Raw genomic sequence first — 26,394 nt, 5'->3', positions numbered from 1 at the left:
CCCCGAGCTCCTTTTAAGGGCTCATCCCGCCCCGGCGCGGGCAGGGGGTTCCGGTGTCCGCCAGGGACCCGGGACGGGCGACCCTGAGTGTTTCCAGCCTTTTTCCCTTGGTCTTTTCCCAGCAGCAAGAAAACCCACCCTTTCCTTTGTCCCGCCACCCATCCTGCCTCCTCCTCCAGGAAGCCTCCCAGGGGGACCTGTTGCCTGGCGCTTTTAAGATCACAGCCCTGGCCCTCACGCCCCCAGCGCGGCCCTTGGTGTCGGGACTCTGGCATCACTGCGGAAGCTAGGCTCATGGGAAGAGGGGTGAGAGCCCCCCTTCTAAGGCTTCATAGCCAATATGGGTTCAGCTTCCAGACACCTAATCCACCCGGTTACCGTTTCTCCTGCTGGGAGCTAACGAGCTGCACGTGTGGGCAGTCTGTTGCCTAAACGGGCATTTGTTATAGAACCTGGCGCCCTGTCCTGCCTACAGCAACTGTGGGGTCGCTGGTGAGCCTGAAGCTCACCTGGCCGTTCCCCTGGGCCTCAGGGTAAAATGCTGGCCGCGATGAGGCAGGAGGCTCCCCAAGAACCCAGACACTTCAGATCTACTGAGTGCGCCTTCCCCTGGGGGACCTGGGCGGGTCCCCTCACTTCTTGGGCTTTGGTGTCCCCAGCTGTAAGTACAAAAGCCAAGGGGAAGTAAATCTAAAATGCCACGATGTGACTCGGGCCTGAGAGGGTTTTGGAATCAGCCCCATCTTCTGGAAAGCACTCCAGACTGGAGTCCAGAAGGGGACAGGAGCCTCACTACCCCCATTCCCTGTCCCCTGTCCCTCAATGGCCGGCTGACTACCCGCCCATTGACAAGAGAAGCCACGGCAACCCAGCCCGCTCAGGGGGTAACAAGAAGGAAAACTTTTCCCGGACTGGACATGAATTTTGACTCCGCTGAGCTTTGTTAGGGTGATCCCAGTGAGCCAGCTGTGTTATTAAGACTCCAAAGTACCGAGGAATTTGTTTCCATCACACCCTAGGTCAGAGCTGCGCACACAGCCGATGGCCCAGGGCTTTCCTTTGATGTAGGAGCTGGGCAAGTAGGAGGCAAGTTCCAACCCCATTGCTCTGCCTGTCCTGTGTGTGGCCGGTATAGACAGACTGCTTCCCAGTGGGGACCTGTGGGGAGAAAACCAATGTCACCAGAGGGCTCCAGGGCTGGGGACACGTTCCGGGTCTGTGCGCGTGAACTCTGCCACTTCCCAGCTTGTGTGACGCGTCTTACAGCCAGGAGCTCCTGACTCTGCCCCTGCTGGGAGTCAGGCTTGGGAAGACAAGTGCCCACCTTGAGGCTGCCTGTTCCTCATCCTCGGTCTCCTTGCCCTCTCCAGCCGCCCACGGTGGCCCGGAAAGGCCTCAGGAATCGAGTTCCTTAGTGTTAGGCCCTCCAATAAGCTATCTGGCCCTTGTGGGCCTCAGTTCTTCATCTGTAAAATAGGCAGATTGTGAAAGGTTAAGGAACAAGGAGTGCCACACTCAGAGCTTGGCTCCGGGCCCCAAAGAGCAGCGGTGAGTTCCTGCTGCTCCATCTGCACCAGCAGCACACAGCTCTCACGCACCAACCCAGAACTCAGTGGGCAGAAGTTTAGAGGGTGGAGGTCTGGAGCCTTGAGCTCAGGGAGAGGTCAGTCTGTCAGGGCAAGCAGCCGGATTCTCCTCCCCACCCCAGGCCACCAAGGCTGTTGCTCGATTAGGAAGGGCAGGCGTGCAGCAGGTACTTGTCTCCCGTGTGAACTGCAGCTGGCGAGGCCTTCCTGATGCCAGGTGTCTCCAGGAGCCACTCCGTGAAAGCTAAGCACGTACAAGCCCTTTGCAATGCCACTGCCTCCCCGGGGACAAGACAACCATCCTGCGGTAGTCTGATGATAAATTCAGATGTCAAAGCTGGCCGGAATCCTAGAAGTCAGATCCAAACTCCACTTTCCAGATGCAGAACTGAGCCATCGAGGGGCTGGAGAGCTTCTGCAAGCCAAGTCAAAGCCCAGGCAAGAGCCAGGTGTGATGGCGCACAGCTGCAATCCCAGCACTCTTGGGAGGCTGAGGCAGGAGAATTTTGAGTTCCAGCCAAGCTTACATAATTTAGGGACTGGGAAAAAAAATTGTAAAGGGCTGGGGGTATAGCCCAGTGCAAAGGCCCTGGGTTCAATCTCCAGGAACACACACACACACACACACACAGCCCAGGCAGGGATTCTGACTCCTCCAGAGGTTTTCCTTCTCGAGGTCCAGGCAGTGCAAGCTACTCACTACCTCGTGGGCAGAAGCTTCATTATGAATGGGGGGAGCCAGGGCTTCCCCATCACTTGCAGCGGGCGCTCCCAGAGCAAGGACCATGTCTCCTCCATCGGACTGGAGGATCCCCTGGGACAGTCCCCATCTGATCAGGAGGTCCCCCAGGGTGGGACTAGGGTTCCACTGGACAGACCCCTACTGTGCGCCGTGCGGACCGACGCAGAGTGGAACAAGGCCCAGCCTGCGCTGCAGAAAGGCTGAGTCTGACGCGGATTCCTTCCCGGCCCTCACCCCCTCCTCGCACGGCGTGGGGGGTGCACAGTGGAGAGGGCGGGAGCGCGGGGTCGCCAGGGCCTGGGAACTCCGTGGGCCGTCCACAGCCAGGATGCTGCCGCGTCCTCTCCAAGTCCCAGAGGGACGCTCCGCGTCTGGGAGGAGGAAAGGCTCCCAGCGGCAGGCAGCAACCCCGGGGCTCGGGGTGGGGCCCAGGGTTGCTCCTCGCCCCGCCCAGAGCCACGCCCCACTCGGTGACCCCCCTCCCCGCGCCCGCCTGCGGGAGGTGGAGAGCGGGCGGCTCACTAGAACCAACCCACTCAGGGGGCTGGGCCGGGGACACCTGGAGCTGGGCGGGCAGCAGCTTCCGCCAGGAGGGGTCAAGCTCCCTTTGGTGCAGGGGCCGGGGCGGGTCCTTCTGGTGGTGGCCAGCGGCTACCCGGTGACGGGAATGAGCCATCTGGACCAGAACTGTAGCCCTGGCAGCCGTCCCCAGTCCTCCCGCCCGACTTGAGCCTCGCAGCAGGCAGCGAGGTTACAGTGGTACAGGTGACAAGACGCGTCCAGGGTTGGCCTAGGAGCAGGGCCCAGCGTCGGGGCACAGGCTCTGTCGTCGCTTGTCCCCATTCCGAGCCAGGAAAATCTCCTTCCATCTGCACGCCTCCCCTCCTCCCCTGTAAGCTGGGGACAGGCAGACCTCGCCCCAATACTGCAGCCTGTGGCAAAGACACAGTCAGTCCTGGCACCGCAGAGCCAATGCCAAGCCGCCACTTGTCCCCAAGAGGGGGTGTCATGCCTGCTGCCCGGACCTTCCAGGCCCTTTCAGCCAGTGCCCGGCCGCAGGGAAGATGAGAAGCTGGCAGGGGGCCTGGGACAGTACTCAGGGGGACTCCTGCCTACTCCCCGGCTGCCGCCTCCTCTTCCTGTCTGGTCCCTGGGGCAGAACATGGGAGATATTTCTGGCTGCCTCCTACAGGCCTCCAGCTTCCCAGGCTCAGACAAGTGGACCCCACATGCCGGCACCACCCGGGTGGAGTGAGCGGGTGGGAGGCACATTGCTGGGGTCTGCAGGTTCGCGCTGGGCATCTGCAGCACTGAGTCCTGAGGGGGTGGGATGTGCCCCTCCTCCCCGCCTCCTGCCGGCGAACTTCTCCACAAGGGCACTCACCGTCCTGCAAGGGTCTGGGCCTCGGTTTCCAAGTGGCACAGGAAGAGGATCATAAACTCCTTCCCACCTGACACCTAAGACCCAGAGTCTTAGGGTTAGGTTTAGGGTTAGGGTTAAAGTTCTGCCACCTAGGAAAGTTTCGCCATGGGCTGAGCAGCAGGAGGCCTGGGCTATTCCCTTTCCCTCTGCCCCAGCCACCCCTCCTGCTAATATGGAAATGGTTGGACCTAGGAGCCTGACGCTCCATCTAACTGCCCAGCACCTGTAGCACAGGGAGGCAGCAAAGCACAGTGGTCAGAAGTACACACTCTAGACCAGTGATGGTGAAACTTTGAGAGCTTTCGGTGCTAACAGCTGGCTGCAGCACCTGTACCATAGCTGTTCACCACCACTGCTCTAGATTCAAACTGGCTGCTTCTGGCCCTAGGTCTGTCACTCTCCGGCCATGTGACCAAACTTCTTGGTTCCCAGTATCCTCATCTATGAAACAGAGCCAGTATGTCGCAGTTTAAGCCTTTTGCATGCTGGTCAACCTTAGCTCTCTGGGAGGCTGAGGCAGGAAGATTGCAAGTTCAAGCCCAGCCTAGGCAAGTTAGTGACTTAGTAAGACCCTGTTTCACAATAAAAATAAATAAAATTTAAAAACTATAAAGGGCTGGGATGTAGCTCTGTGCAAAGGCCTTGCATTCGATCCCCAGTACCACACACACACAGTTAGCTGTTATTATTTCCACAACTCTTCTTCCCATCCACAGGCGCACCCCGCTCCCATTTTCCTTCTCTTCAGTTCCAGAATCACAAGGCAAGGGTGGGGTCCGGCAAATGGACAGCGGACATCAGCTGCTCACTTCCATCCCGCCAGGGATTATTTGCACATGTAGTTAGTTTACTGGCCACTCACCTGCAAAGCAGGAATGCTACTCGTCCCCTTTTACACAAACAATACCGCGGCTCACAAAAGCACTGGGCTCACCTAGAAGCAGGGGCAGAAACTCAGGCCACATTAGAACCCTGGTCCTGGGCCACTCGTTTTGCTCAACTCCAGCTCAGCCTGCCCTTCTTAGCCGATGGCCTGGGGTGGTTACTAATCCTGTCCTGGCTTCTTTCTGCTGAAGCCCCCTGGACAAGCCGCCCAAACTGGGCCTCATTCAGAATGCTTTCCAGACACCGCCCCAATCTTGTGAAGTAGGTGTCACTTTAAAGATAAAGAAAGCGAGGCCAGAAGTTAGGACCCTTGCTTTGCACAAGGGCACGGGGTGAGAGTTAACCGGGCTATTTGCACGACAGGGCTATCCGTGCAGGCGGCGGCTGCGGGGCCCAGCATGCAGTAGGCGCCCGGTGTCGGGTCACTAGTGTCACTACTTCTCCTATCAGAGTGACCCCGCAGGTCTCCGGATGCCCTCCGGGCCTGTGGCCACGCAGCTTGCAGGCTACCACATCACATGAGCCGTACTATCTTTAGCCGGGGAGGTATTTATATCCCGGAGGAAGTTGTTCCGCAAGGGGAGCCCCAGCACCGGTGGCCCGCGGCTCCCGGCCCCGGCGGCCCAGCATGCCGCGGGGCCCCGAGGTCCCCGTGCAGGTGTGGGTGGACGGCCAGCTGTTCCAGGCCGAGCAGGGCCTGCTGGTGGAGCACTGCGGCTTCTTCCGCGGCCTCTTCCGCTCGGGCATGCGGGAGGCGCGCGCCGCCGAGGTGCGCTTGGGGGCGCTGAGCGCCGACGGCTTCCGCACGGCGCTGCAGGTGCTGCGCGGGCAGCGGCCGGCGCTGGCGGCCGAGGACGAGCTGCTGCAGGCCGTGGAGTGCGCCGCCTTCCTGCAGGCGCCGGCGCTCGCGCGCTTCCTGGAGCACAGCCTCACGTCTGACAACTGCACGCTGCTGTGCGACGCGGCCGCCGCCTTCGGCCTGCGCGACGTGTTCCACAGCGCCGCGCTCTTCATCCGCGACGGCGCCTGCGAGCTGGCGGCCGGGCTGGCGCTGCCCGAAGCCCGCGCCTACGTGGCCGCCCTGCGGCCCAGCTGCTACGTGGCGCTGAGCACGCACACGCCCGCGCCCGGCTTCCTGGAGGACGCGTCGCGCACCATGTGCTACCTGGACGAGGAGCAGGACGCGTGGCGCACGCTGGCCGCGCTGCCCCTAGAGGCCAGCACGATGCTGGCGGGCGTGGCCACGCTGGGCAACAAGCTGTACATCGTGGGCGGCGTGCGCGGCGCCAGCAAGGAGGTGGTGGAGCTGGGCTTCTGCTATGACCCCGACGGCGGCACATGGCGCGAGTTCCCCAGCCCGCACCAGCCGCGCTATGACCCGGCGCTGGCCGGCTTCGACGGCTGCCTCTACGCCATCGGGGGCGAGTACCAGAGGACGCCTGTGAGCTCCGTGGAGCGCTACGACCCGGCCGCGGGCTGCTGGAGCTTCGTGGCCGACCTGCCGCAGCCCGCCGCGGGTGTGCCCTGCGCCCAGGCGCGCGGCCGCCTCTTCGTGTGCCTGTGGTGGCCCGCGGACACCACGACCATCGTGGAGTATGTGGCGCGGACCGACACGTGGCAGCCGGTGGCCGAGCTGCGGCGTCCGCAGAGCTACGGCCACTGCATGGTGGCCCATCGCGACAGCCTCTACGTGGTGCGCAATGGACCTTGCGACGACTTCCTGCACTGCGCCATCGACTGTCTCAATTTGGTCACTGGCCAGTGGACGGCACTGCCAGGCCAGTTTGTCAACAGCAAGGGAGCGCTCTTCACGGCCGTCGTGCGCGGGGACACCGTCTACACGGTCAACCGCATGTCCACGCTGCTGTACGCCATCGAGGGCGGCACCTGGCGGCTGCTCAGAGAGAAGATCGGCTTTCCCCGGCCCGGCTCCCTGCAGACCTTTCTGCTGAGGCTGCCCGCTGGAGCTCCCGGGCCCGTGGCCTTGCCTTTGCCAGAACTGTGAACTCAAAAGTGGCTTTAGAAGAAGCACCCAGAGTCGTCCCTGAGCCGAGGCTGAGTGTGAAGCTGGCCGCTGAGAACTTCTGACCTCTGGAGACGCTCAGTTCTTGGTCTAGTGTCCTGAACCGAGGAGCTCAGGGAGCGCCAGAGCCCTCAGAGCACTTGGCCTCTGCTGGGAGCTGGTGGGTCACAATGTCAGCAGGAGGGGTAGGTGCTTAGGATTTGGATAACCCACGCTTGTACGTGACTGGGCCACTAATCCAGCATGGCTAGTCGTGGGTTAGGTGATAGTAACCAAACTGCCGGTCAGCGGGCAAGAACTAGGTGCCTCATGTGTGCCCGATACAGTGCTAGGCCTAATGAGAGGTGTGGTCACTGGTCAGATCTAACCCAGAAAAGCTCAGCCCTAACAGGACAGGTTGGGACAACAAAAGGTTTACACATTCGTCTCCCTCCACAAAGGATTGAAAGCAACATATTGGTTAAAAAAAAAAAAAAAAAAAAGGCACCTTTGGGCAAAAGGGACATAAGGAGAAGAGAAATTAATAACCTCCGGAAGGAGGAGAGTGGACGGATTGTAGATGCACCCCGAATCTTGGGGCAGGGGGTGAGGCCGTGCAGCAAGCACAACTGAGCTGGTCCTGGCGCAGCCTGTGGGGGAGGAAAGGGTTCCCTACACCCCCCTTGGGGACATAGAACATCAGGGAGCATGCAGGTGTAAGCCCTCTGCCAGTGCCCTTTTCTGCCACCCCCGCAGGGACAGTGGAGTATTAACCCTCACGCATCAGGTTGTTCAAGGCGTGAGCCCAGTCCTGCCTCACCTCCTCCGCGTGTGCCTTCGTCTGCAGCCTGCAGGTCCCACGGCTCTCCCCGCCGATGCGCCTGCCCTCCCCCGGGCCTGGAATAAATGCCTTTCCTGTCCCGCTCTCTGTGAGCTGGGTCTCCCCCTCCTCTGTGCAGGGTCAGCTGACCCAGCTCCTTGTTTGCCTGACCTGGGCTGCCAGCATTGCTCATTGGACCCCTGGCTGTGACGTCACTCTCAGTGTTGGTGTGTCCGTGTGTATACACGCAGTAGCCGCACACAGTATTCAAGGCGGAGGCCTTGTGCTGGTAGCTGGGGGCATTTCCACACCTGCAGAGTAAAATGAGGCTTTACAAGAAGCCAAGCTGTGGGGGCCGCTAGATAGGGACCTGCCACGGACTTGCACTGTTAGACAGTCTCGTCCCCCTTTGGACATCCAGGACCGGCTTCTGGGCAGGAAGCTGGTGTCGGGCTGCCCCAGTGTCCCAAGTCTGCAGAAGGCCACCCTCATGGCCCGGGACCGTCCAGCCCTGGAATATATGTCCTTGTCCAGTGAGTGACAATAGTAAACTCTGATTTTTTAGCTTCCGTGAATGCTATAGTACTTTGATGTCCTTCTCCTGGGAGCCGTGCCCTTGCCGTGTGACCAGTGAGATACATGGAGAAGCTGACCGACTGGCCCAAAGCCGCCCAGCATGGCAGCGCCCCTCAGTTCCGGTTGTGCTGAAGCATATTTTATATCACGTGTCAGTGAGTGATTGGACTCATAATGGAACCAGAAAAACGCAAGGCCAGTTGGGAAGAGTGTTTGAAAGGCTAAGATTTGTATATGTAGTTGGGAAAGACATGCTGAAATACGTTTGCTGAGTTAGAGATGAAGCTGGATAATGTCTTAGAGGGCAATAAAACCATCATGCTCTGGCTCTGTCCTGGAAGGAAGCCTTCTGCCCCTTCACATACGTGCAGACCATACGTGGGCACATGCTCCCGCAGGCTAGCATGGGCCCTTGTGACGTGTGAGCCCTGGTCAGCAGCAAGCTGGGAGAACGAAGGTGCACGCCCCTTAGTAATTAAATAACTTTGATGCTCAGCCCTGCCCCAGGGGTGCTGAAGAGACCTGTGGTTCTTTTGCCCTGCTCCCAAAGTTGTCCCTTCCTTTCACTTCCCACTCCTCCCCTCCCCTTCTCTCCCTCTCCTTCTAACCCAGGGCTTTCACACTGAGCTCCACCCCCTGCCCATTTTTATTTTGATACAGGGTCTTGCTATGTCATTAAATTGCCCAGGATGGGCTCCGACTTGCAATCTTCCTGCCTCAGCCTCCTAGAGCACTGGCGTTACACGCATGTGCCACCGCAGCCATTTGGATCATTTCTCTGAACGGCACAGGGCACTTCCTCCTTGCTCTTGCCTCCTGACCAGTGCTGAACATGTGAAATGCGTGACCCTGAGACCCGTCAGCTTGGGCTCTCCCACCCCCAGAACTGCTGGGCTGCGCAGCCTGGGCCTGTTGACTCCCTGCGTTTGGTGGGTCCTCCGCCCGGAGCAGCAATTCTGAGATGTCTTTTGTGCAGATTTATAACAGCACAGTATTCACACGGAGTGAACTGTTTCCCACAGTTGACTTGCTGGAGTTTTTTAAATGTTTTGTTTGTTTGTTTTGTGTTTTTGAGGCAGGGTCTCACTATGTAGTGCTGACTGTCCTTGAGCTCATGGTGCTCCTCCTGCCTCAGCCTCCTGAGTGCAGGGATTACAGGCATGCGCCACCATACCAGTGTCACAAATTTTAAAGCATGCTACCGGGAACTGTGGGTGAAGCTTTTATGCCCCCCAACCTTCTCCTATGGCCCCTCAGGGTTAAGGCTCTGGATTCTTCCCTCGAGCCCCCCGCCTCTCAGCCAGGGTGATCACTGGGGTGGTCACCGTGCCTGGTTTGCGGGTGAGGAAGACAGCAGGAAGCTGACACGCCCCTCCGGAAGCCCCACAGCCTGTGAAGCGCGAGGCAGGAGTAGGGACTCAGCCTCTCATACCCTGGCCCCTCGACCACTGCAGGGTGTTTGAGGGCGCAAAGTGGGTGCAGGAGGGCCCATTACAGAGGCACTAAGGAGTCCCTGAGTCCAGAAGGCCGAGTCTGAAATCTCTGTCAGAGGCCCGAGGCTGACTCTGAGGGGTTAGCAGAGAACACGTCAACGTGGTGGCCGCCCTGCGGACAGACTTTCTGGAGCTCCGTGCAGTCTTCCACAAGCTTCCCCCAAGACTTTGACCCTGGGAGTCTGGCACCCACGCCCTCCTGGTCCTCCGTGTGTTTGTGCAGCTTGAGGGACTGGGGCAGGAGAGGCCAGGCCTTCCCATGGCCCCCCTTGGGGGGCCTGTGGCCTTGCTTGCCGCTCCAGCCTGTGGGCACGGCAACCGGATGTGTCACTCCTCCCCACAGAGCCCTTGGGTGGCTCTTCACCCACCGGAGCAAAACCCAGAGGCGTTCAGGATCTCGCCCCCTCATTTCCTCCCCGGCTTCAATCCTGTCACCGTCCCGGCCTCACTGCCGCTCCTCAGACACACAGGCCCACTCCCAGCACCGGGCACTTGATCCCAGTCCCTCTGCCTGGCTTCACCTCCCTCCCTTCCATCCCTGCAGGTCTCTGCTCAGATGTCACTGTCATTCTGAGGCCATTCCTGACCTTCAAGTCCGTCTCCCCTTTCCCTGCCTTCCCTACTTCCTGTTCCTGTTTATTTTCCTCCAAAACATGTAGCATCACTTTTCACGCTGCTCTTACCTTTACTCACTGTCTCTTTCCTCCTGCTAAAATCTGACTTCATGAGGGCAGAGGTTTTTCGCGGCGGGGGTGGGGCTTGTTTTGCTTTTTGGTATTGGGGAATAGAACCCAGAGCAGGCTGAGCAAGCCCTCTACCAATGAGCTACACCCCCAGTGCAGCCAGGACCTACAACAGCGACTAGAACATAGCAGGGGCTTCCTGAATATTTGCTCAATGGGTGAAGAGCGCTCACTGGACGTCTGCTGAATGAATGCATGAATCCGCTGCTCATTCAATCAGGGGAAACTCACAGGGAGATAGACAGCAAGCTTGGGTCTCAGAGGGGAGGGCACTGTTTCTGCAGGGCCCTGGGCGCGTGCAGGTGGCCAGGAAGACTCGGCAAAGCCCGCCGCACAGCGGGGGAGAGCGCGGACCGAGAGCAGCCGCTTTCCTGGGCCACATCTCTTCCTTCCAGGGAGAGGACGAGGCGGGGCCGGCAGTGCTAATCGGCCCATGAAGAATGGCCACTCTTGGCTGTGGAGTACACACCGGGCCCGTCTGTTTATTTTCCTTTGGCTCCGAGCAGCTGGGGCTCTTTTACATCCTAATTGCTTTGCTTCAAGTTGCTGTCACTTCTCTGAGCAGCAGAAAATTAACTGTGCCGGGGGAAGGCACAGCTGTCCGGAGACGGGCCACCTTTGAGCGTGCAGATCCCGGACCTGGGAGGGACATGGGACGCCACTGGGGGGGCTCATCCCAGCAGGTTCTCTGCAGCCCCAGCTGGAGTGGTAAGCAGGAAAAAAGGGGACCCCTCTGAGATGTCTCAGCAGCTATGAACAGCAAAAGGGAACCTTTGTGGGGCCGTGGGGTATCGGGGTGGGGTGTACACATCTCATCCACCCACGTTTTCACAGGGCAGGGAGGTGAGATCAGGGCCAGGGAACTCACCTGGAGACGTGCAGCCGCAATAAAAGGGCAGGTGGCCAAGCTAAAGCCTGTGTCCTCTTCCGGCCATGCAGGGCTGGTGCTTGTGCTCCTGCCAGGACATCCAGGGGGAGAGCTCCACAGTGAGCCCTCAGGCCTGTCCTCCCTCACCCCACAGCTCCACCCTTCTTTCTTCCTGTAAAGATCACCCCTCTCAGCTGGGCCCGTAATCCCAGCATGCCTGTAACCCCAGCACTCTGGGAGGCTGAAGCAGGAAGATCGCACGTTTGAGCCCAACATGGGCAACTTAATGGCTTAGCAAGACCCTGTCTCAAAATAAAAAATAAAGAGGGGTGGGGTGAGGGGAGTGTAGTTCAGTGCAAAGGTCAACACCACAAAATAAATTAATGCCAGCTCTCTGTGTCCCATTCTTTTTGCATTCTGGTTCAGCAAAGAGAAATAAAGGAGCTGGTAGTATTTGGACATTTGGGCCCTTGGAATCTTGGAATCCTCTCTCTCTCTTTCTCTCTCTCTCTTTTCTCTCTCATATACACACACACACACACACACACACACACACACACTTTGCCCCCTCATAGGCCTAGCAGCTTCTCTCTAACTAGTTTCACTCTCCCCAGGGCTTGCAAAAAGGTGCTAACCTCAAAGGGCTCATTAGCAGAGGGCAGCCCCACACTCAGACAGGGCTGGCTCTGCCTGGCCGCAGGCTAACTTCCGCCCACACACCCCTCCCTTCCCTGTACCTTTCTCTTCCACCTTCCCGCCCACCCTTCGCGGACCCCTCCGGCAAGGAGGGCACAGTGCAGGGAGTGGGACGCCGTCCCGCAGGACATACTTGGCACCCAGTGGGGCAGAAGCTGGTGGAGCCACTAAGGCTGGGCTTTGGCACTGGGGACCTGGGTTCCTGCCCCAGCTGCGAGACTTGCCAGCAGCGTGACCCTGGCAAAGCTGGTTTCTGTATGAACGGACATGGAGAGGTTGACACGACCTTCCGCAGTGGCACCCGCCGATGAGCCGCGGCCTGCCTTTCGAGGCTGGAGGCAGGCTGCAGCCTGGGTGTGGAGAGCCCAGAACTTGGGCCTTAATCTGCAGGAAATGGAGAGCTGCAGGGTAGATTTGGGGACGTGTCAGAGAGTGGGACCCCAAACGCTGCCCTGCGGGGCTCCCAGGAGGGGCACCGAGAAAGGGGCGGCCAGCAGAGCTGAGGTCAGGGCCCTGTTGCTGGGCTCCTCCCTTCTTCCTCCGTTGCCCCAGGTCACCGCTCCCACCAGGTGGTCTTCCCCCGAGCAGCCCCTCAGTCCCCTGGGTGGGGTGGCCACCGCTCCAGGCCCGGCTATCCCCAGCTCGCCTGTCCCTGGAGTGGCCTTGCCCGTGTAAACAGCCCCGCCCCTTAGCTCTCCTCTAATGACTGGCTTGAGTGATGGTGCTGTCATCCTCTCCTGGCAGGCGCCGCTGGCTGTGCGCCCTGTTCCCCTGGGCCTCGGCTCTCTGGGCCTCTGTCCCTGGGTGGCGAGGCTCAGGCACAGTGAGGGATGCTGGGAAATGTCCCTCTCAGCACTTGGCCCCCTGTTACGGTGGTGGGAACCCAAGGACTGTCTTCCAGGCAGGGCTAGTGCCTCGGTAACTGGAAGCTGGGGTCTGGCCTCCCAAAGCCCTTGAATTTGAGGGAAAATATTGACCTTAAGGAGCTCTCTGAGGAGTGGTTGGGAATGGAATCAGAAGCAGATACACGAGCTTCTGGGCATCCGGCCTCTGCCACCTCTAAATGGGCCTGGCTCTCACCGTCCCGTGAGACCTGACCACTGCCAATTTACCCAAGGGGCCAGAGGGGCCATGGGGAGCCCTGGAGACCCTTGCGCCAGGCCTGACCCTGCTACGCAACAATGGACTGGTTGCCTCACTTCCCTGGGCCCCACGTTGTGTCTGTCACCGAGGATGACAGCCTGTGTCTGGTGCACACACTAGCCATGGGCTCTGGTGAGAGCTCACAGTGGGGGACCGGCCTAGCGGGGCCAGTTCTAGCACTTTCAGGCTGTGTGACCTGGGGCAGTTGCTTAACCTCTCTGAGGCTCATCCACCAGTGGGCACAACAGGGCCTGTTTGAGACAATCAGATCCCAGCCCACGTCAGTGATCCAGAAACCTCTGCGGGGCAGCCATGGATTGGCCTGGCGGTAGCAGTCAGCTTGGCCACGTGGCATGCATAGGACCCCCAAGAGGAAATCACCTCCCACCATTCCTGCTGTGGGCTCAACCCCTAGTGCCCCCTGATTTAGAGGGTGCAGGACAGTGCTCCCCCTGGTGGAGCTGAGAGGGAGGTACATGTGGAGCAAAGGGGAAGCCAATGGGGGTTCTCCCATCTGCCTGAAGAGCTAGATGTCAAGGAAGTGTCGTCTCCGTGAGCTGTCCCTGAAGGCCCTGCACCCCGCAAGAGCTCAAACAATTTCTCTTAGCTTGGCCTCCTACCTTGAACCCTCAAAACAGCTTAGGACAGCCATAGGCTAGCTCCTTGGCCACCTGCCTCTAGAAGGCAGGGGTTGGGATGACAGAACAAACTTCCTCATCATAGGGACAGGGCTGGTGGCTTCCCTGACCAGCAGCACCACTGCTGTCTTCAGAGCTCAGGCTGCTTCTGAGCACTCGGGGCCAGTGACCCAGGCTGGCCCCTGCTCAGCCCTGCGGCCATGTAAAAGGTGCCCTGCGCTGACGACGGGGCACGCCACAGTGCTGTCCACGGGCACGGGAGGCCTCGAGCAGATTCACACCAGGACCTCCCAGCAGACACCAGGGCCTCTCGTTCACCCCGGTCCTGGCTACCTTGGTCCCTCTGGGCTCTGAGGCCTGGTCGCTAAGCACCGTGGGTGCTGTCTGGGGGGTCTTTCACCTGGGAAGTCAGCGAAACCTCTTTGAAAGGATTCCCTTTGAGCTCAGCATGCTCCACAGGCCCCTTCCTGGGTCCCCTCCCTCCTTCTCCTGTTCTTTGCACTCCGCAAACACTTCCGTGTGTCCCGTCTAACCACAAGCTGTGTCCAGCCTGGGGCGGAGCACTAGCCCAGCGCAGCCCCTGTCCCCAGGCTCGCCTAGGAGGCGGGTGGCCCCCTCAGCATGACCAGCCTGTGAGGGCGTTCGCGGGTGGCGACAGTGCCCTCGCTGGGCACCGAGACCCCCAGACCTGCCATGGCAGGCAGCCTCTCTCTGACCCCCTCACCCAGACCATTAGGGCGCAGGGAGACGAGACCCACTCTCCGCCCCGTTCTCTGATGGACCCAGCGGGGAGCTTGGTCTTCAGGAAGCAGAACCAGCCCTGGCAAAGTGAAGGCCAGGATCTGCCTCACTGAAGGACTCTGGTGGCCCAGGCTTGCTGAGGAGGACAGAGCCCCAGCCGGGAGGCCGGAAGCCACAGCACCGGGAGCCGTTTTCAGCTCCTCTGAGGCGGTGGCCAGGACAAGTGCTGGGTTCCAAGGCTACAGTCAGAGTCAGACTTGCTCCAAGGGTCACCCCCTCAGGACAGGTGCTCTGACAGCACAGGAAGCCGCCCGTAGCAGGGGGAGGGGCATTACCCCCCACCGTGGGTGTCACTGAAGAATAGGGGGCCGAGGCCAGCACGGGGCTGCTGAAGTCCTTGAATCACCCGGCTGCTGGGCATCTGGAATCTGTGTGAGCCCATGCCCTGAGGCAGGTGTGTCAGGGTCCCGGGCTCCACTACTCCCTGGCTTCCATCTTTCTGCCCTCATACGACACCCAGTTAATGTCTCTGCTCAATCTAGAAACTTTTTTCTTAGACAGAGTCTCACTGTGTTGTAGTCCAGGCTGGCCTTGAATTCACTATGTAACCCAGGCTGGCCTCAAACTCACAGCAATCCTCCTGCCTCAGCCTCCTGAGTGCTGGGATGACAGGCATGAGCCACTATGTCTGGCCAATCTCGAAACATTTTCTTAATGGCCAATAAATAAATAAAATCATAGTTAAGAGTCCCGAGTAGTTAAACAGCTGGTGACGTTGTGCGGGCAGCTGCCCAGAGGACACGGACCGCACGTCTCCTGAGCGGGTGGCCTTATAAGGACAGGTTCAGGAGGAGAATGGCAGGAGGGAGGGCCACAGCAGCGGCTGGGTGGGGTGGGTTCCCCGCTGCAGGGCTGGGTATGCAGCTGGCAGGGGCGCCTGGCCAGGCCCGTCCCGCAGGGGAAGCTGGCAGTGTGCCCCCTCGAGAGACCTTGGAATCAGGGCCAGCACTGCCTGTCGCTCTGACTTCCTGCTGTCATCCCGGCCCCAGCGCTGGCTGCTTGGTCCAGTCCCGGGGACCCACTCCGGGGCAGAGGCCACTTCCCTTTGTCACTCCTCTCCCACTGCCGGGCCAGCCGGTCTGCGGTGCCACCAAGGCTGCTGGGTGGGAGAATTAGGCAACAGCTTGTGGTTTGGGCAGACAGCTAGGCCGGGCGCTCTCGGGTCTCTGGGCGGTGCTGCGTCTCCCCAGGGCAGTGCGCAGCTCAGAGAAGGTGTTAACGAGCAAGGGGGTGGCAGAGTAGGCACAGCTGAGGGAGGGGTTCTTGGCCTGCTCATTGTCACCTTGTCCCCACATGAAGGCACAGAGCCACATCTCCTGAAGGTGGCTCGAAGGCAGGACAGAGGCAGGGAGAGTTTCTGTGGGGACCCTGGGTGGTCTGGACCTCGGGGGGATGAAGCTGGGGCCTGAGGATCTGGGGTGAGCAGGGGTGTGCAGGAGGTGCTGGCCCGAGGAGGGGACTCTGAAGCCTTCCAACCCCATGAGGGAAGATGGCCCAGGTCTTCCCGGAGGCGCGTCTCACACAGGGACAGGAGGCAGGAGGGCTGGCCCCGTGAGAGACGCCAAGGGGTCTCCCCTTGCCCTGACAGAGTCACTGGGCCCTAAACCCATCACTTCTGAGCCACTGTCTAAGGTAAGCATGCTCCTCTACCCAGCCCCAGCCTGCAGAGGTCCGCGGGGAAACCCTCCCGGACAGCCAGGAGGCCCGGCCAGCAGCGGGCCGAGCAGGGAGGAGGCCCCAGAGAGGCCGCAGCTCCTGACTCCGCTGATCCGCAGGGGCCAACTGAGCCCAGGGTGTGTCCCCCTCCTGCCCTGGCCTGGAAGCCCCTCCAGGATGTCGCCAGCTGCGGAAGGCTGCCTTGAGGTGAGGCAGGGTGTCAGGCTCAGCTGGGAGGTGAGAGGAGGCCGCTGCGAGGGTCGGCCACCCCGCGGCCCCGCCCGAGCCCTGGGAGCGGCCACCTCACCTGCACACCAAGTCGAGACAGGAAGTTGGGGTCACACAGGAAGCCTGCCCTGCTGTCACTGTAGACTAGAAATGTCCCCTGTACAACACCGATACAAATCACAACAAACTCCCTATGGGAATGCCAGAGATCCCACAGGAGCTTTGTATCATTTGGGGTGAGGCGTGGCCCCTGGGTCGTAAGCCAGATCCTGGCTCCCGAAGGTGACCGTATCCCAGTTCCCAGGCGTGAAGGGCTCTGCGGGGGTAATTAAGCTAAGGCTCTGGAGGTGACGGGTTAGCCCAGGTTACCAGGTGGGCCCACTGTCACCACTGGGATCCTTCAGAGATCGTGGGAGGGGACACATAAGGGACCTAGGGCTTCAGCCTGAGGCGCGTATGAGACAGACAGCCGTCTGTCAGAGTCGGGGCCACTTTAGCCGGGCCTCCGGGGGAGCAGAGGTGGCACAGGAGAGTCAGTGCGAGAGGACGTGGGGAGAGCAGGGACGGGGGCAGCTTTGCCTCCTGCTGCACCCGGCCAGGTCCCTCCCGCTGGCCTGGCCTCCCCTGCGGGCGTCATCCGGTCCCTTGCCTGCCTTCAGGTAGCTGGAGTGTCACCTGCTGCTGCTTCCCGGAGCCACCTGAGCCCTGTGTCAGCTGTGGAGACCGCTGCTCCACCACATGGCACTTCCGGAGGGGCCGAGTCCCAGGGACAGCTTCTCCCAGGTGCTCTGAGTTTTTGGGGTTTTTTTTTTTTTTGGTCTTTTTGAGACAGGGTCTCGCTGTGCAGTTCAGGCTGGCCTTGAGCTCCCTTTGTAGCCCAGTCTGGTCTCGAACTCACACCAATCCTCCTGCTTCAGCCTCCTGAGTGCTGGGATTACAGGTGTGCGCCACCATGTCCGGCTCTGAATTTGATTACAAAGCCAGAGAGATTGGTCAGCTTCCCCTCGCCATGAGAAACTTCCTGAGAAAAATGAACTGAGGAGAAAAGGATTGTTCGGACTCACGGTTCCAGAGTCCATGGTCACTCAGCTGCACGGCCTGCGGCCTAGGCTGCGGCAGGACACGCAGGGCACCCAGGAAGGGGGCGGGGTCCCAACAGCCCCTTCAAGCGACACCACGACTGACTTCCTCCTCTCCCCAGGCCCTAGCTCTTAAAGGTTCCACACCTCTAGCAGTGCCATCACCACGGACCAAGCCTTCAGTCCAGGAGCCCTGGGGGATATCAAGGACCCCAACCGTACCAGCTGGGGACCTGTTAGCCATATGATGATGAGGCTGATGACCAGGGTAAGTGACTGCACACACAGTGAGGAAGGTTCCAAGGGCGTCTGAATAAGTAGCTGATAGAGACAGTGCCACAAGCTCCCTGCGCACTGCCCCACCCAGCACAACCACAAAGTCTCGTATCTGTATTTTATGAATAAATAACTAAGGCACAGAGGGGCTGGGGGGCTTTCCAAAGATCACACACTGGCTAGTGATCAGCTGTAGTTTCAGCCCAGCTCTGACTTCGAGGTCCATGCTTCTAAACTACATTATTCTGCTTCCTAAAACATATTTTAAACTAATAATCTGTTCATTGATGTCTGGATTTGTTTGTTTGTTTTTTGAGACAGGGTCTCACTAGGTAATTCAGGCTGGGCTTCAACTCACTATGCAGCCCAGGCTGTCCCTGAACTCGCAGTGACCCTCCTGCCTCAGTCTCCCAAATGTTGGGATTACAAGTGTGCTCCACCATGACTGGCCTGCTGTCTCATTTTTAATCAAACAATTATTTTCCAGGGATGGAAAGGCTGGCGTAGGCGGGAGAAGAGGGGAGCGGTGGGACGGGCGAGGGCCCTAACAATTGGGCAGCTCTACTGCAGGGGACTTAATAAAGAGGTAGACTGAGGCCAGGTCAGTTTAATCAGAACCAAAATAACTTTGGCCCTAAAACTGCTTCTTAGAAATTGAACTTTAATTGTACTGTCTTTTCCAAAGCTAGTTTTATTTTTGGCAACAGAGACACATGACCCAACTTTATGCCATCCCGCTGATTTTCTCAAATAGTTTTGCAGTGCCTTAAAGTTATTCAAAGCACATTTGAAGGCCAAAGAATACCTTTCATATGATTTCAGCTGGCGGACACTGGGGCTTTGTGGAAAACTCCAAGGGCATGGATGGGGCTGAGGGGACCGGGAGCAGTCCCAGACTTGTTATGGGGGCCGCAGAAGTCTCCGGGACACCTTCAGACAAGTGGTCTGAGCCCTGAGCAGTGTTGGTGTTTCTGTTTGTGATTTCACGGCCCCAAGTGCAGCCCCTTTTGGGTACAGTGGCTGAGAGGTCTGGACTCTGTGGAAGCTTCCTGTGGGGTGACCGGCAAAGACAGGCACCCTTGTCTTAGCCTCTGACCTCTGCAGGCTCCAGCAAGTGGCCTTTTCTTTTTCTTTTTTGTTTCTGGTCTTTTTGAGTCAGGGTCTCCCTATGCAGTTCAGGCTGGTCTTGAGCTCCCTCTGTAGCCCAGGCTGGTCTCGAACTCGCAAAGATCCTCCTGCCTCAGCCTCCTGAGTGCTGGGATTACAGGCATGCACCACCATGCCCAGCCATGGCCCTTTCAATTCCTGGGAGCCTCTAAAGGACAGGTGTGGAGCAGCTGGAGACCGCTCTGGTCCCAACCTTCCTATCTCCCAAAAGACGAAAGATGACGTAGGGCCCAGACTATCAGAACAGAAGGGGGCCTAGACTGGCTGGTGTAGAAGGCCATCCACATTGGCTGTGGGCCCATGACATTGTGAAGAACCCCAGAGAGTTCCTTACATAAAACAAACTGAGCTTGTAGGGTAGTCCCAGCTACTCAGGAGGCTGAGGCAGGAGAACTGCTTGGATCTATGTCTCAAACAACCAATGAAGCAAAACCCAGGAGGCTGTCAAGCTGTGCTTTCTGAATCAGAGTATCTCACGGGCAGTGGCCAGGTCTGGAACATTCTGACCTCATCAGAGTTTTCTACTTTTCCTTGGGAAACGGAGCCCCTGAGAGCCCTTGAACTCAGACATCCACAGAAGTCAAATCAGAACTCAGAGCTTTGGATTCTTAGTTAAGATGTTTTTTCCACCGCACGACCAGGAGCCTGCAGAACTCAAAAGAACTGGCCATCTTTTGTTGTTTTAATTCCCTCAAAAGCAAAGTTATTAACACAGAAAGAGGGTCGAACCCAGGCAATGTGCGAGGCTTGTATGAAAGCTCAGTCCCACCTTGCCCTCCTGGAGCACGCAGGCCTTGGTGATGTTTGTGTTTTTACAATGAACTTGCGGAGCCTTGCCTGTGTAGCTCCAGTTTGGGTCGATGACACAGGACGGCTGCTGGCAGTGGGCAGCTGCCCTGGCGATGTCCGCCCGGCAGCCCCGCGGTCACTGGGCGCAGGCCACCAGCTCCTCCAGGGCCTGCTCGCGGCGGTTGCCGTGCACCAGCAGCACCTCCTTGACCCGCTGCGGCTGGAAACCCATGTCGCTGAACTGCTCCCAGAGGCGCAGGAACTCCCCGGCCTGCGGAGGGGTGGAGAGAGCTGGGACCCAGGCAGCCCCCTCCCGGTGCCGCTGCGGCCCCACAGACCAGGCAAGCCGGCCCCTGCACGGCCCCTGCTGTGTTCTTGCACCTCTGGGGTGATGCGGCCTCTGACCCCTCTCCCTCCGCGCAGGGAAAAAGGCCCTGGCCTGGCCTCCCCTCCACCTCCTGCTCCTCCCAATGCCCTGTGCTTGGGTGTGGGTGCAGGACAGGCAGCCCCGGGACCCGTCCCACGTCCAGAGACTGGCTTCCCTCCTCCTCTGGCCCCAGGCCTGAAACGTGGTCTCCAGCTGCCCTCTTGCTGATTCCACCTCCAACCACACGTCATGGCCTGTCCTGCCGCGGCTGCTCTGGGGACGGCTGTACCCCATCCCTCTGTCTCCCGGGACCCCGGCAGGAAGCACGGCTGACCTTGCTCTCAGAGAACTGGAACAGCTCCATGGCCTCGTCCACCAGGCCCTCCTCATAGCCCTGCTGCAGCAGCCTCTCCCGCGCGCTGAGGTAGCCGAGGAACTGGACGGAAGGGGCAGAGAGGACGGGCTGGTGAGAGGACGGAGGAGCAGCGGGTGGGGTGCAGTCTGTGCTCCGGGCCAGGCGGGCTGGGAAAGCTCCACATGCAACGGAGCCCAGAGATCCTCAGCGCCAAGGGCCCCAGAGCAGTGGCCTCCTTTGCAGACGTGGGGACAAGCGGACTCTGCTCCCCACCGCAGTCCCAAGACCGGGGCTGGAATCCAGGACAGGGGCTTTCAGGGTGTGGGGAGCTACTACCAGCGATCAGGCTACACACTCCCCCTCCCAGTGAGCACTCCGTGTGTGCGGGCCCCCTCGCCAGCCCAGACACTTCTCTGTCCCCAGCACACCCGGAGCCTCTACAGCACGGGAAGGGGCGGTGGGCAGGGGAGGGGCCCAATGGCCCAAATGCTGTGTGGCACTTGCTGTTTAAATCATCAGGGCTCAGCTGGGCGTGGTGGCGCACACCCGTAAGCCCAGCACTCGGGAGGCTGAGGCAGGAGGATCGTTGCAAGTTCAAGGCCAGCCTGGGCTACAAAGTGAGCTCAAGGCCAGCCTGAGCTGCATAGTGAGACTCTGTCTCAAAAAGACAAAAAAAAAAAATCATCAGGGCTCCTTTACCCTCAGGAAACAGCGGGTAAAGTTGGTGGATGCTGAAGGGCCCGCTCCACCCTGTCCCAGCCACTGGCTGCTCCAGCATAGGCCCCTCAGGAAGCCTCTGGAACCTGGGTCTCCACTGGCGGTGTCCCTGCTGCTCCCAGAGCACCCTGAGCTCCCTGCCTGGCCTACACAGCTCCGTGATCGCTCCACTTCCTCTTCCCCTCCCTCACTTCCTGCGCCATGTGAGAGGGGCTGGTTGGTCTTGCCCGCCACTATGTCCCCAGCCACTGGGTCCCGGGGCCCAGCGTGGCAGCTGGAAGGAGCTCTTCAATCAACAGATGCTGCGTTTACGAAATGAATGAAGAATGACCTTGAAGGAACTCACAGCTTAGTGGGGGAGATAAACCAGATGCAGGACAACATGAGGGCCAGGAAAATCAAAGCAGGGTTTATAGGCAGTTGGTGCCAGACAAAGGCTCCTGCCTGGGGGAGTTAGGGGTGTTCGCAGAGGAGGAGCGGGGCGGGTTCCTGCAGACCTTCAGAGCGTGCAGAGGGCAGGAGGGCGGGCTGGCTGGTTTTCAAGCTGCTGCAGCTCCACTGTCCCAGCTGCAGTCAGAGCTGCCTGGGAGACAAAGGCCAGTGCGAAGGCCAGAGGGACGGCCTGGGTCTCCAGGACCTTGCTCTGAGCACACAGTGAGAGCCCCACACCCTAATCTCCCTCTCAGGTGAGGAAGTGGAGGTCCAGGGAGGGCAGGTGATTTGAGGATGAGGCCCTGGATCCCTGAGCTCTCTTGTCCTGCAGGCAGACAGCGGGCAGGCCGGGAGGAGGGCGGTGAGGGCAGGGGAGGATGGCGGAGGCTCCTTCAGCCTTTGGCTTATCCACCACAATGGTTCGCAGCCTTGGGGCTCATGGCACCCTCCCTGCATGCTTGGAAAACTACCGACCTCACTTCCTGGGCCACACTCCTGAGGCTCCGAGGTCTCTGGTCTGGGGTGTGGCTGGGACACCCGGATGTGCTAATAGCTCTCCAGGTGATTCTCAGGCATGGCTCCAGGGACAGCTGACACCAAGCCATGCCGCATGTCGGGACCACCCTCAGGACAGGCCTGGGGATGCGCATCTGTGAAGATGCTGCGGCTCGGTCTGCTTTTGGGGTCTGCGGGATTGTAGAAGCTACCAGGCTTGCCTCAGGCCCCCAGGTAGGTGAGAGTGTCCTGAGGTCCCTGAAGTCACTGGTCTCATACACACGTTCCTCCTCAATCCTGTGAGTGCAGGAACCCCCAAAGAGGGGCAGGAATAGCACAGCAACCTCGCAGAATGGAGACGACCGAATCCAATGTTCTCAGACTAGGGGCTGGGGCAAAGACGGTGTTCAGTTTAGCCACTGGGGTGACCATGCTGGAGTTTTTCCTTCTGGAAAGGACCCAGGGTGATGAGCCTGGAGCAGAGCAGAAGCAGGAGTGCAGGGAGGGGCAGGAACCCTCCCACCCCCGCCTGGCAGCAGCATGCCCTGCTTCTGGCTGGGCATGCTGCTTCAGCCAGCATGCGAGTCACCCTCCTGCCATCCCTCCCCACAGAGCAGGCCTCAGCCTCAGACCTGCGGACCGGACCTGTATGCTGCAATCAGTGACTACGAAGAAGATGCCCAAGCCCTCTGATGGTGGGGGCAGAGACAGGAAAAAAAGGAGTAAATGCCACTGCTCTGGAACCAGCTGTCTAACCAGATGCTTAGAAAACACCAGGAAGGGGATGTCACACTGGGGTAGGGGTGTGCATAATGGTGGTCATGCTACTTCCTGCCCCGCCCCCAGCCCCCGTGCTTCCCTTGTACCTACTGGGTCATTTATCAGATTCTCAGCCCAGCCTTCAAGCTGCCCTCGGTCTGGCCCTGAGTCCCCTTCCGTCTTACTTCCCAGTGGTCTGCCTCAAGCACGCTCTCCTCCGAAAGCCTGGCTGGATCAGGGCCTCTTCTTCCACCTGCCTCTCTTGCCTGGAATATCATCCCTTTTCCTCACGTCAGCGTCAGTCTCATCTGGCTTTGAAGTCCAGCTCGAAGCTTGGCCCCTCCGGGAAGGGGCTGAACCCTGGGACCTCCTCTCGGTACATCAAGAACGGCCATAAGTTCTTCGTAGTCCTCCCACCCAGAGGCAGAGTCTATCTTCCCACCTTTTAAGTCTGGGCTGGTCTAAGACGTGCTTTGGGACGCCGGGTCAGACGAAAGCGACCCTGCCCACTGCAGCCAAGGCTGTGGGAGGCCGTGCCCCTTTCAGGCATGCTCTCCGGGGACCCAGTGGTCGGTTCCCTGCAGCCATGCGGCCTTGGTGACAAGTACCACCAACACTGTGCCATCGGTGAGGTGATCAAACGGTCCAATTAAGTCAGCAATCTGTCGCCTCAGTGAGACCAGCAGAACCACCTAGCCGTGTCCAGCCCCGAACTGTCAACCCAGAGAACTGTGAGCAAATAAATGGTGGTTGTACTGAGCTGCTACATTTTGGGGTTTGTTACAGAGACCCACGTCCCCCAGGTCTCCCGTTTCCACAGGCAAACCCTGGCTGAAGTAGACGTATAAAGGCCCAACCACGATGTCAACCTGCTTAGGACTCAGAGGGGCTGGAGGGGCCTCGGATCGGTGGGGCTGGCAGGTGCTTCTTTGGCTTCTGTCCCCTGTCTTCCACCGGACCCGTCCCAAGGCCCTCTTTAAAAACATCCTGCCTGCCGAACTCCACCTGTACCCGCTTCCAGGGAAACCCACCCAGCGCGCAGCTCTAGATGTGCCTTGGTTTCCCCACTGGCTTTCGGCCTACCCCAGGAAGCGCCCAGTAAATAGGCGGGACTAAGGGATGGTGGGTACATGGGAAGAGAGAGGCGGAAGTGGGTAAACTGTTCACTGGGGGGGCTAGAGCTGTGCTCCCCAGTGTGGTCGCCCCTGGTCGTATGTCACTATGTGAATTTGAATTTAAATTAATTACAACTAAATAAAATTTAAAATTCAGTTTCTTAAGTCACCGATTGCGAGTAACCACCTGTGGGTAAAGGCTACTATATTGGACAACACAGATTTTTAAAAAAAAATCTCTCAGCTGGACGCGGTGGCACATAGCTGTAATCCCAGCAGCCTAGGAGGCTGAGGCAAGAGGACTGCCGGCTGGGCTGGAGTCCCAGCCTAGGCAACTTCACAACTTAGTGAGAGCCTGTCTTAATGTTAAAAAAAAAAAAAAAAAAGGACATGGGGATGTAGCTCAGCACAAAAGCCCTAGTTTCAATCCTCAGTACTGCAAACAAACAACCCACTAGAATAAGTTCTCCTGGGCCTTTTTGGAGAGATTTCTGACCGTCCAGAGCTCCAGCTCCCTGTCCTTGGGGCAGGAACTGGACAGGGGTAGAATACTGAGCATCTGCCAGTGGGCATGGGAACCGGTGAAAAATTCCTGCAGGGGAGGCACCCGAAGGGTCTGGAAACCCGCTCACAAACCCCAGTAATAACACCAGGCTGAGGTTGTACCTCTAAAAAGAAGGGAGCAAAACTTCTTTAACCGAAAGGCCAAAGCCCCACAGCTACTCACCAGACCGCAGCCCCCACTCACCTGGCTCAGGCTCTGTCTACCCGTCCTCTGCAGAGCCGTGATGGCTCTGGCCAGCGGGTACCCCAGGGCCACGACGGGCCCGATGAGCTCCTGCTCCTCCTGGCTCAGAGCGGACAGCAGGTCAGCTGTAGAATCAGGGTGCGATCTGCAGGGCTGGAGAGGCTGGGGTGTCTCCCTAAGAGGTGGCAGGCAGGTGTACGGGCTGAGGGACTGAAATAGACAGGCTGGTGTCAGTTACCACAGGAGATGCTGGCTGGGATGGACATTTCAAAGGGTGGCTTTGAGTACCACCTCCTGTACGGAATGGGATGCTGGCACCGCTGAGGGCTGAGTCCTGCAGACCCCAGCTCCCCCACACATACACCCAGGTCTCTCACTTTACTCCTGTGCAAAATGGGCATCTCACATGGACCCTACAGAAGTGTTAGGAGGCTTCACGGAGGCAGTGTGAGCTGACAGTAGGTGGTAAAGCAGTGGGCACCGGGCACTGTCACCGAGGCTACAGTTCATTGACTGCCAATGAATGTGACAGGAAGCTGGGCATGCCGGCATACACTTGCACTCCCAGCTACACTCTCAGGAGGCTGAGGCAGGAAAATCATTGGAGTCCCGAAAGTTTGAAACCAACATGGGCGATACAGTGAGACCCAGTTCCTTCTCCCCCATACAAAAAGAAAGGAAAAAAAAAAAATAAAACAAGAAATCTGATAGAACCATCCTCTTATCTCATTTAACAGATACCAAGATCAAGGTGCAGAGAAGTTAATGACCTCAGACACAGCACACATTTGGGCCATGGCTCTGACCTGGAGGATTCCTTGCCCTGCATCTCAGTGAGATCTGGAGTTCACCAGCACTGGGGGGCCGCAGGGCACAGGCTAGCAAAGCCCTGGACACGGCCCTGTCCCCTCCCTCAAGGAAAGCCAGGGCGGCCTGTGGATGTGGGCACGAGTTCCCCAGCCATCCCCACCTCAGGGGTTCTCCTGCCCCTCCCCTCCCTCGGGTGGGGAACGTCCACATCCACCACTTGCCTAAGGTCACACACTAGTGAGGGCAAAAGCCAGACCGCAAGTCTGGCTCTGGTTAATTCCACCTCGCCTTACTCTGCAGCAACCCCCGGCCCGACTTCAGCGCAGAAAGCTGTGCCCAAGTGCCACCTTCTGCTGCCAACCCTGTCCCACCCCATCTGCTGCGGGTCTAGGTTTTATAGAGTCTGGGGCTTAAACAATCTGGAGGGGACCTCTTAAAGAAGGACACACGGCTATAAACACACTGGGGACAGGGCCCTGGACGGGACAGAGCGAGGGCCCTGAGGCTGCCGCCTCTGTGGCTCGGCTGTGAGCGTCCAAGTCGGAGCCTCCCACCCTGGGCAGCCTGGCCTTCTCTCAACGCCCGATGCCCGTCTGGTGCTGGGTCCTGTCCCGCGTCCGCTTGGACGCCCTGTGCTGAGGGTTGGCTCTCCCCCGTGCGTCTGTCGGGAAGTCGCCCCACCGGGAGCCCTCCTGCACTGACCCTCCAGCTGAGCGGTCGGGGCGGCCTGGAGCATCGGCTTCTTCCTTAACTCCCCAGGCATTCTCCGAGCACCCGCTGCGGGCCAGGTCGGAGCGAGGCCCCTCTCCCATTAGACTCCCCCAGATGATCCCGGTGGCCGAGCGGGCACAGCGGGAGCCCGGGGGAAGGGGGCACCGCAGCGCCCGGCGGGGCGGAAGGCCCGGCGTCTCGAGGCCGCGGCCGCGTGCTTACCGCGACCGTGGACTTGTGGCTTCGCAGCGGGGCCATGGCGCCGGCCGTGGAG

At 59.2% G+C, this 26,394-nt stretch overlaps 3 protein-coding genes and 1 long non-coding RNA gene across 5 annotated transcripts in view; 2 read left to right on the top strand and 2 right to left on the bottom strand.

Moving 5' to 3' along the window:
- Nucleotides 1-4,707: 4,707 nt before the first annotated feature.
- On the top strand, nt 4,708-8,374 carry Kbtbd13 (kelch repeat and BTB (POZ) domain containing 13). The gene has a single exon (XM_005393736.2). The coding sequence runs from the start codon at nt 5,265-5,267 to the stop codon at nt 6,639-6,641; it is 1,377 nt and encodes a 458-aa protein (XP_005393793.1). The 5' UTR covers nt 4,708-5,264; the 3' UTR covers nt 6,642-8,374.
- A 2,084-nt stretch (nt 8,375-10,458) lies between these two features.
- On the bottom strand, nt 10,459-15,729 carry LOC106149569. The gene is made up of 4 exons (XM_013518831.1): nt 15,558-15,729; nt 11,876-12,496; nt 11,139-11,226; nt 10,459-10,909 (listed from the first exon to the last, which is right to left on the bottom strand). The coding sequence occupies exons 1-4, from the start codon at nt 15,727-15,729 to the stop codon at nt 10,843-10,845; spliced, it is 948 nt and encodes a 315-aa protein (XP_013374285.1). The 3' UTR covers nt 10,459-10,842.
- Nucleotides 15,730-15,849: 120 nt separating this feature from the next.
- LOC106149607 lies at nt 15,850-24,046 on the top strand. Of its 2 annotated transcripts, XR_001235911.1 has the most exons (4): nt 15,850-16,048; nt 17,502-17,647; nt 22,590-22,774; nt 22,929-24,046. It is a non-coding gene; the product is annotated as an uncharacterized LOC106149607 (long non-coding RNA). The 2 variants fall into 2 exon arrangements; XR_001235910.1 differs by having other exon boundaries at nt 22,590-24,046.
- Nucleotides 19,477-26,394, bottom strand: part of Ubap1l (ubiquitin associated protein 1-like) — a gene marked incomplete in the record, with an annotated part of 20,886 nt that continues 13,968 nt past the window's right edge. The window contains 3 exon segments of the mRNA XM_013518971.1: nt 19,477-19,882; nt 20,313-20,414; nt 24,600-24,809. Of these exon segments, the coding sequence (XP_013374425.1) occupies nt 19,748-19,882; nt 20,313-20,414; nt 24,600-24,809 (447 nt within the window).

This window comes from Chinchilla lanigera, unplaced genomic scaffold, assembly GCF_000276665.1.
Source record: "Chinchilla lanigera isolate Chin_1 unplaced genomic scaffold, ChiLan1.0 scaffold00049, whole genome shotgun sequence".
NCBI classification, from domain to species: domain Eukaryota; kingdom Metazoa; phylum Chordata; class Mammalia; order Rodentia; family Chinchillidae; genus Chinchilla; species Chinchilla lanigera.
The sequence above is the reverse complement of the archived record's forward strand: the minus strand, read 5'-3'. Positions and strand labels throughout refer to the sequence as shown.

Excerpts from the sequence above, each read along its gene's own strand:
- Kbtbd13 (XM_005393736.2), top strand. The coding sequence starts at position 5,265 with ATGCCGCGGGGCCCCGAGGTCCCCGTGCAGGTGTGGGTGGACGGCCAG.
- LOC106149569 (XM_013518831.1), bottom strand. The coding sequence starts at position 15,729 with ATGTGGCTCTGTGCCTTCATGTGGGGACAAGGTGACAATGAGCAGGCC. Across the intron at positions 12,497-15,557 it reads CGAGAGCGCCCGGCCTAGCT|GCCACTCCAGGGACAGGCGA; the intron begins GTCTGCCCAAAC and ends TACACGGGCAAG. Across the intron at positions 10,910-11,138 it reads TTGCGGCTGCACGTCTCCAG|GTCCGGGATCTGCACGCTCA; the intron begins GTGAGTTCCCTG and ends TGTCCCTCCCAG.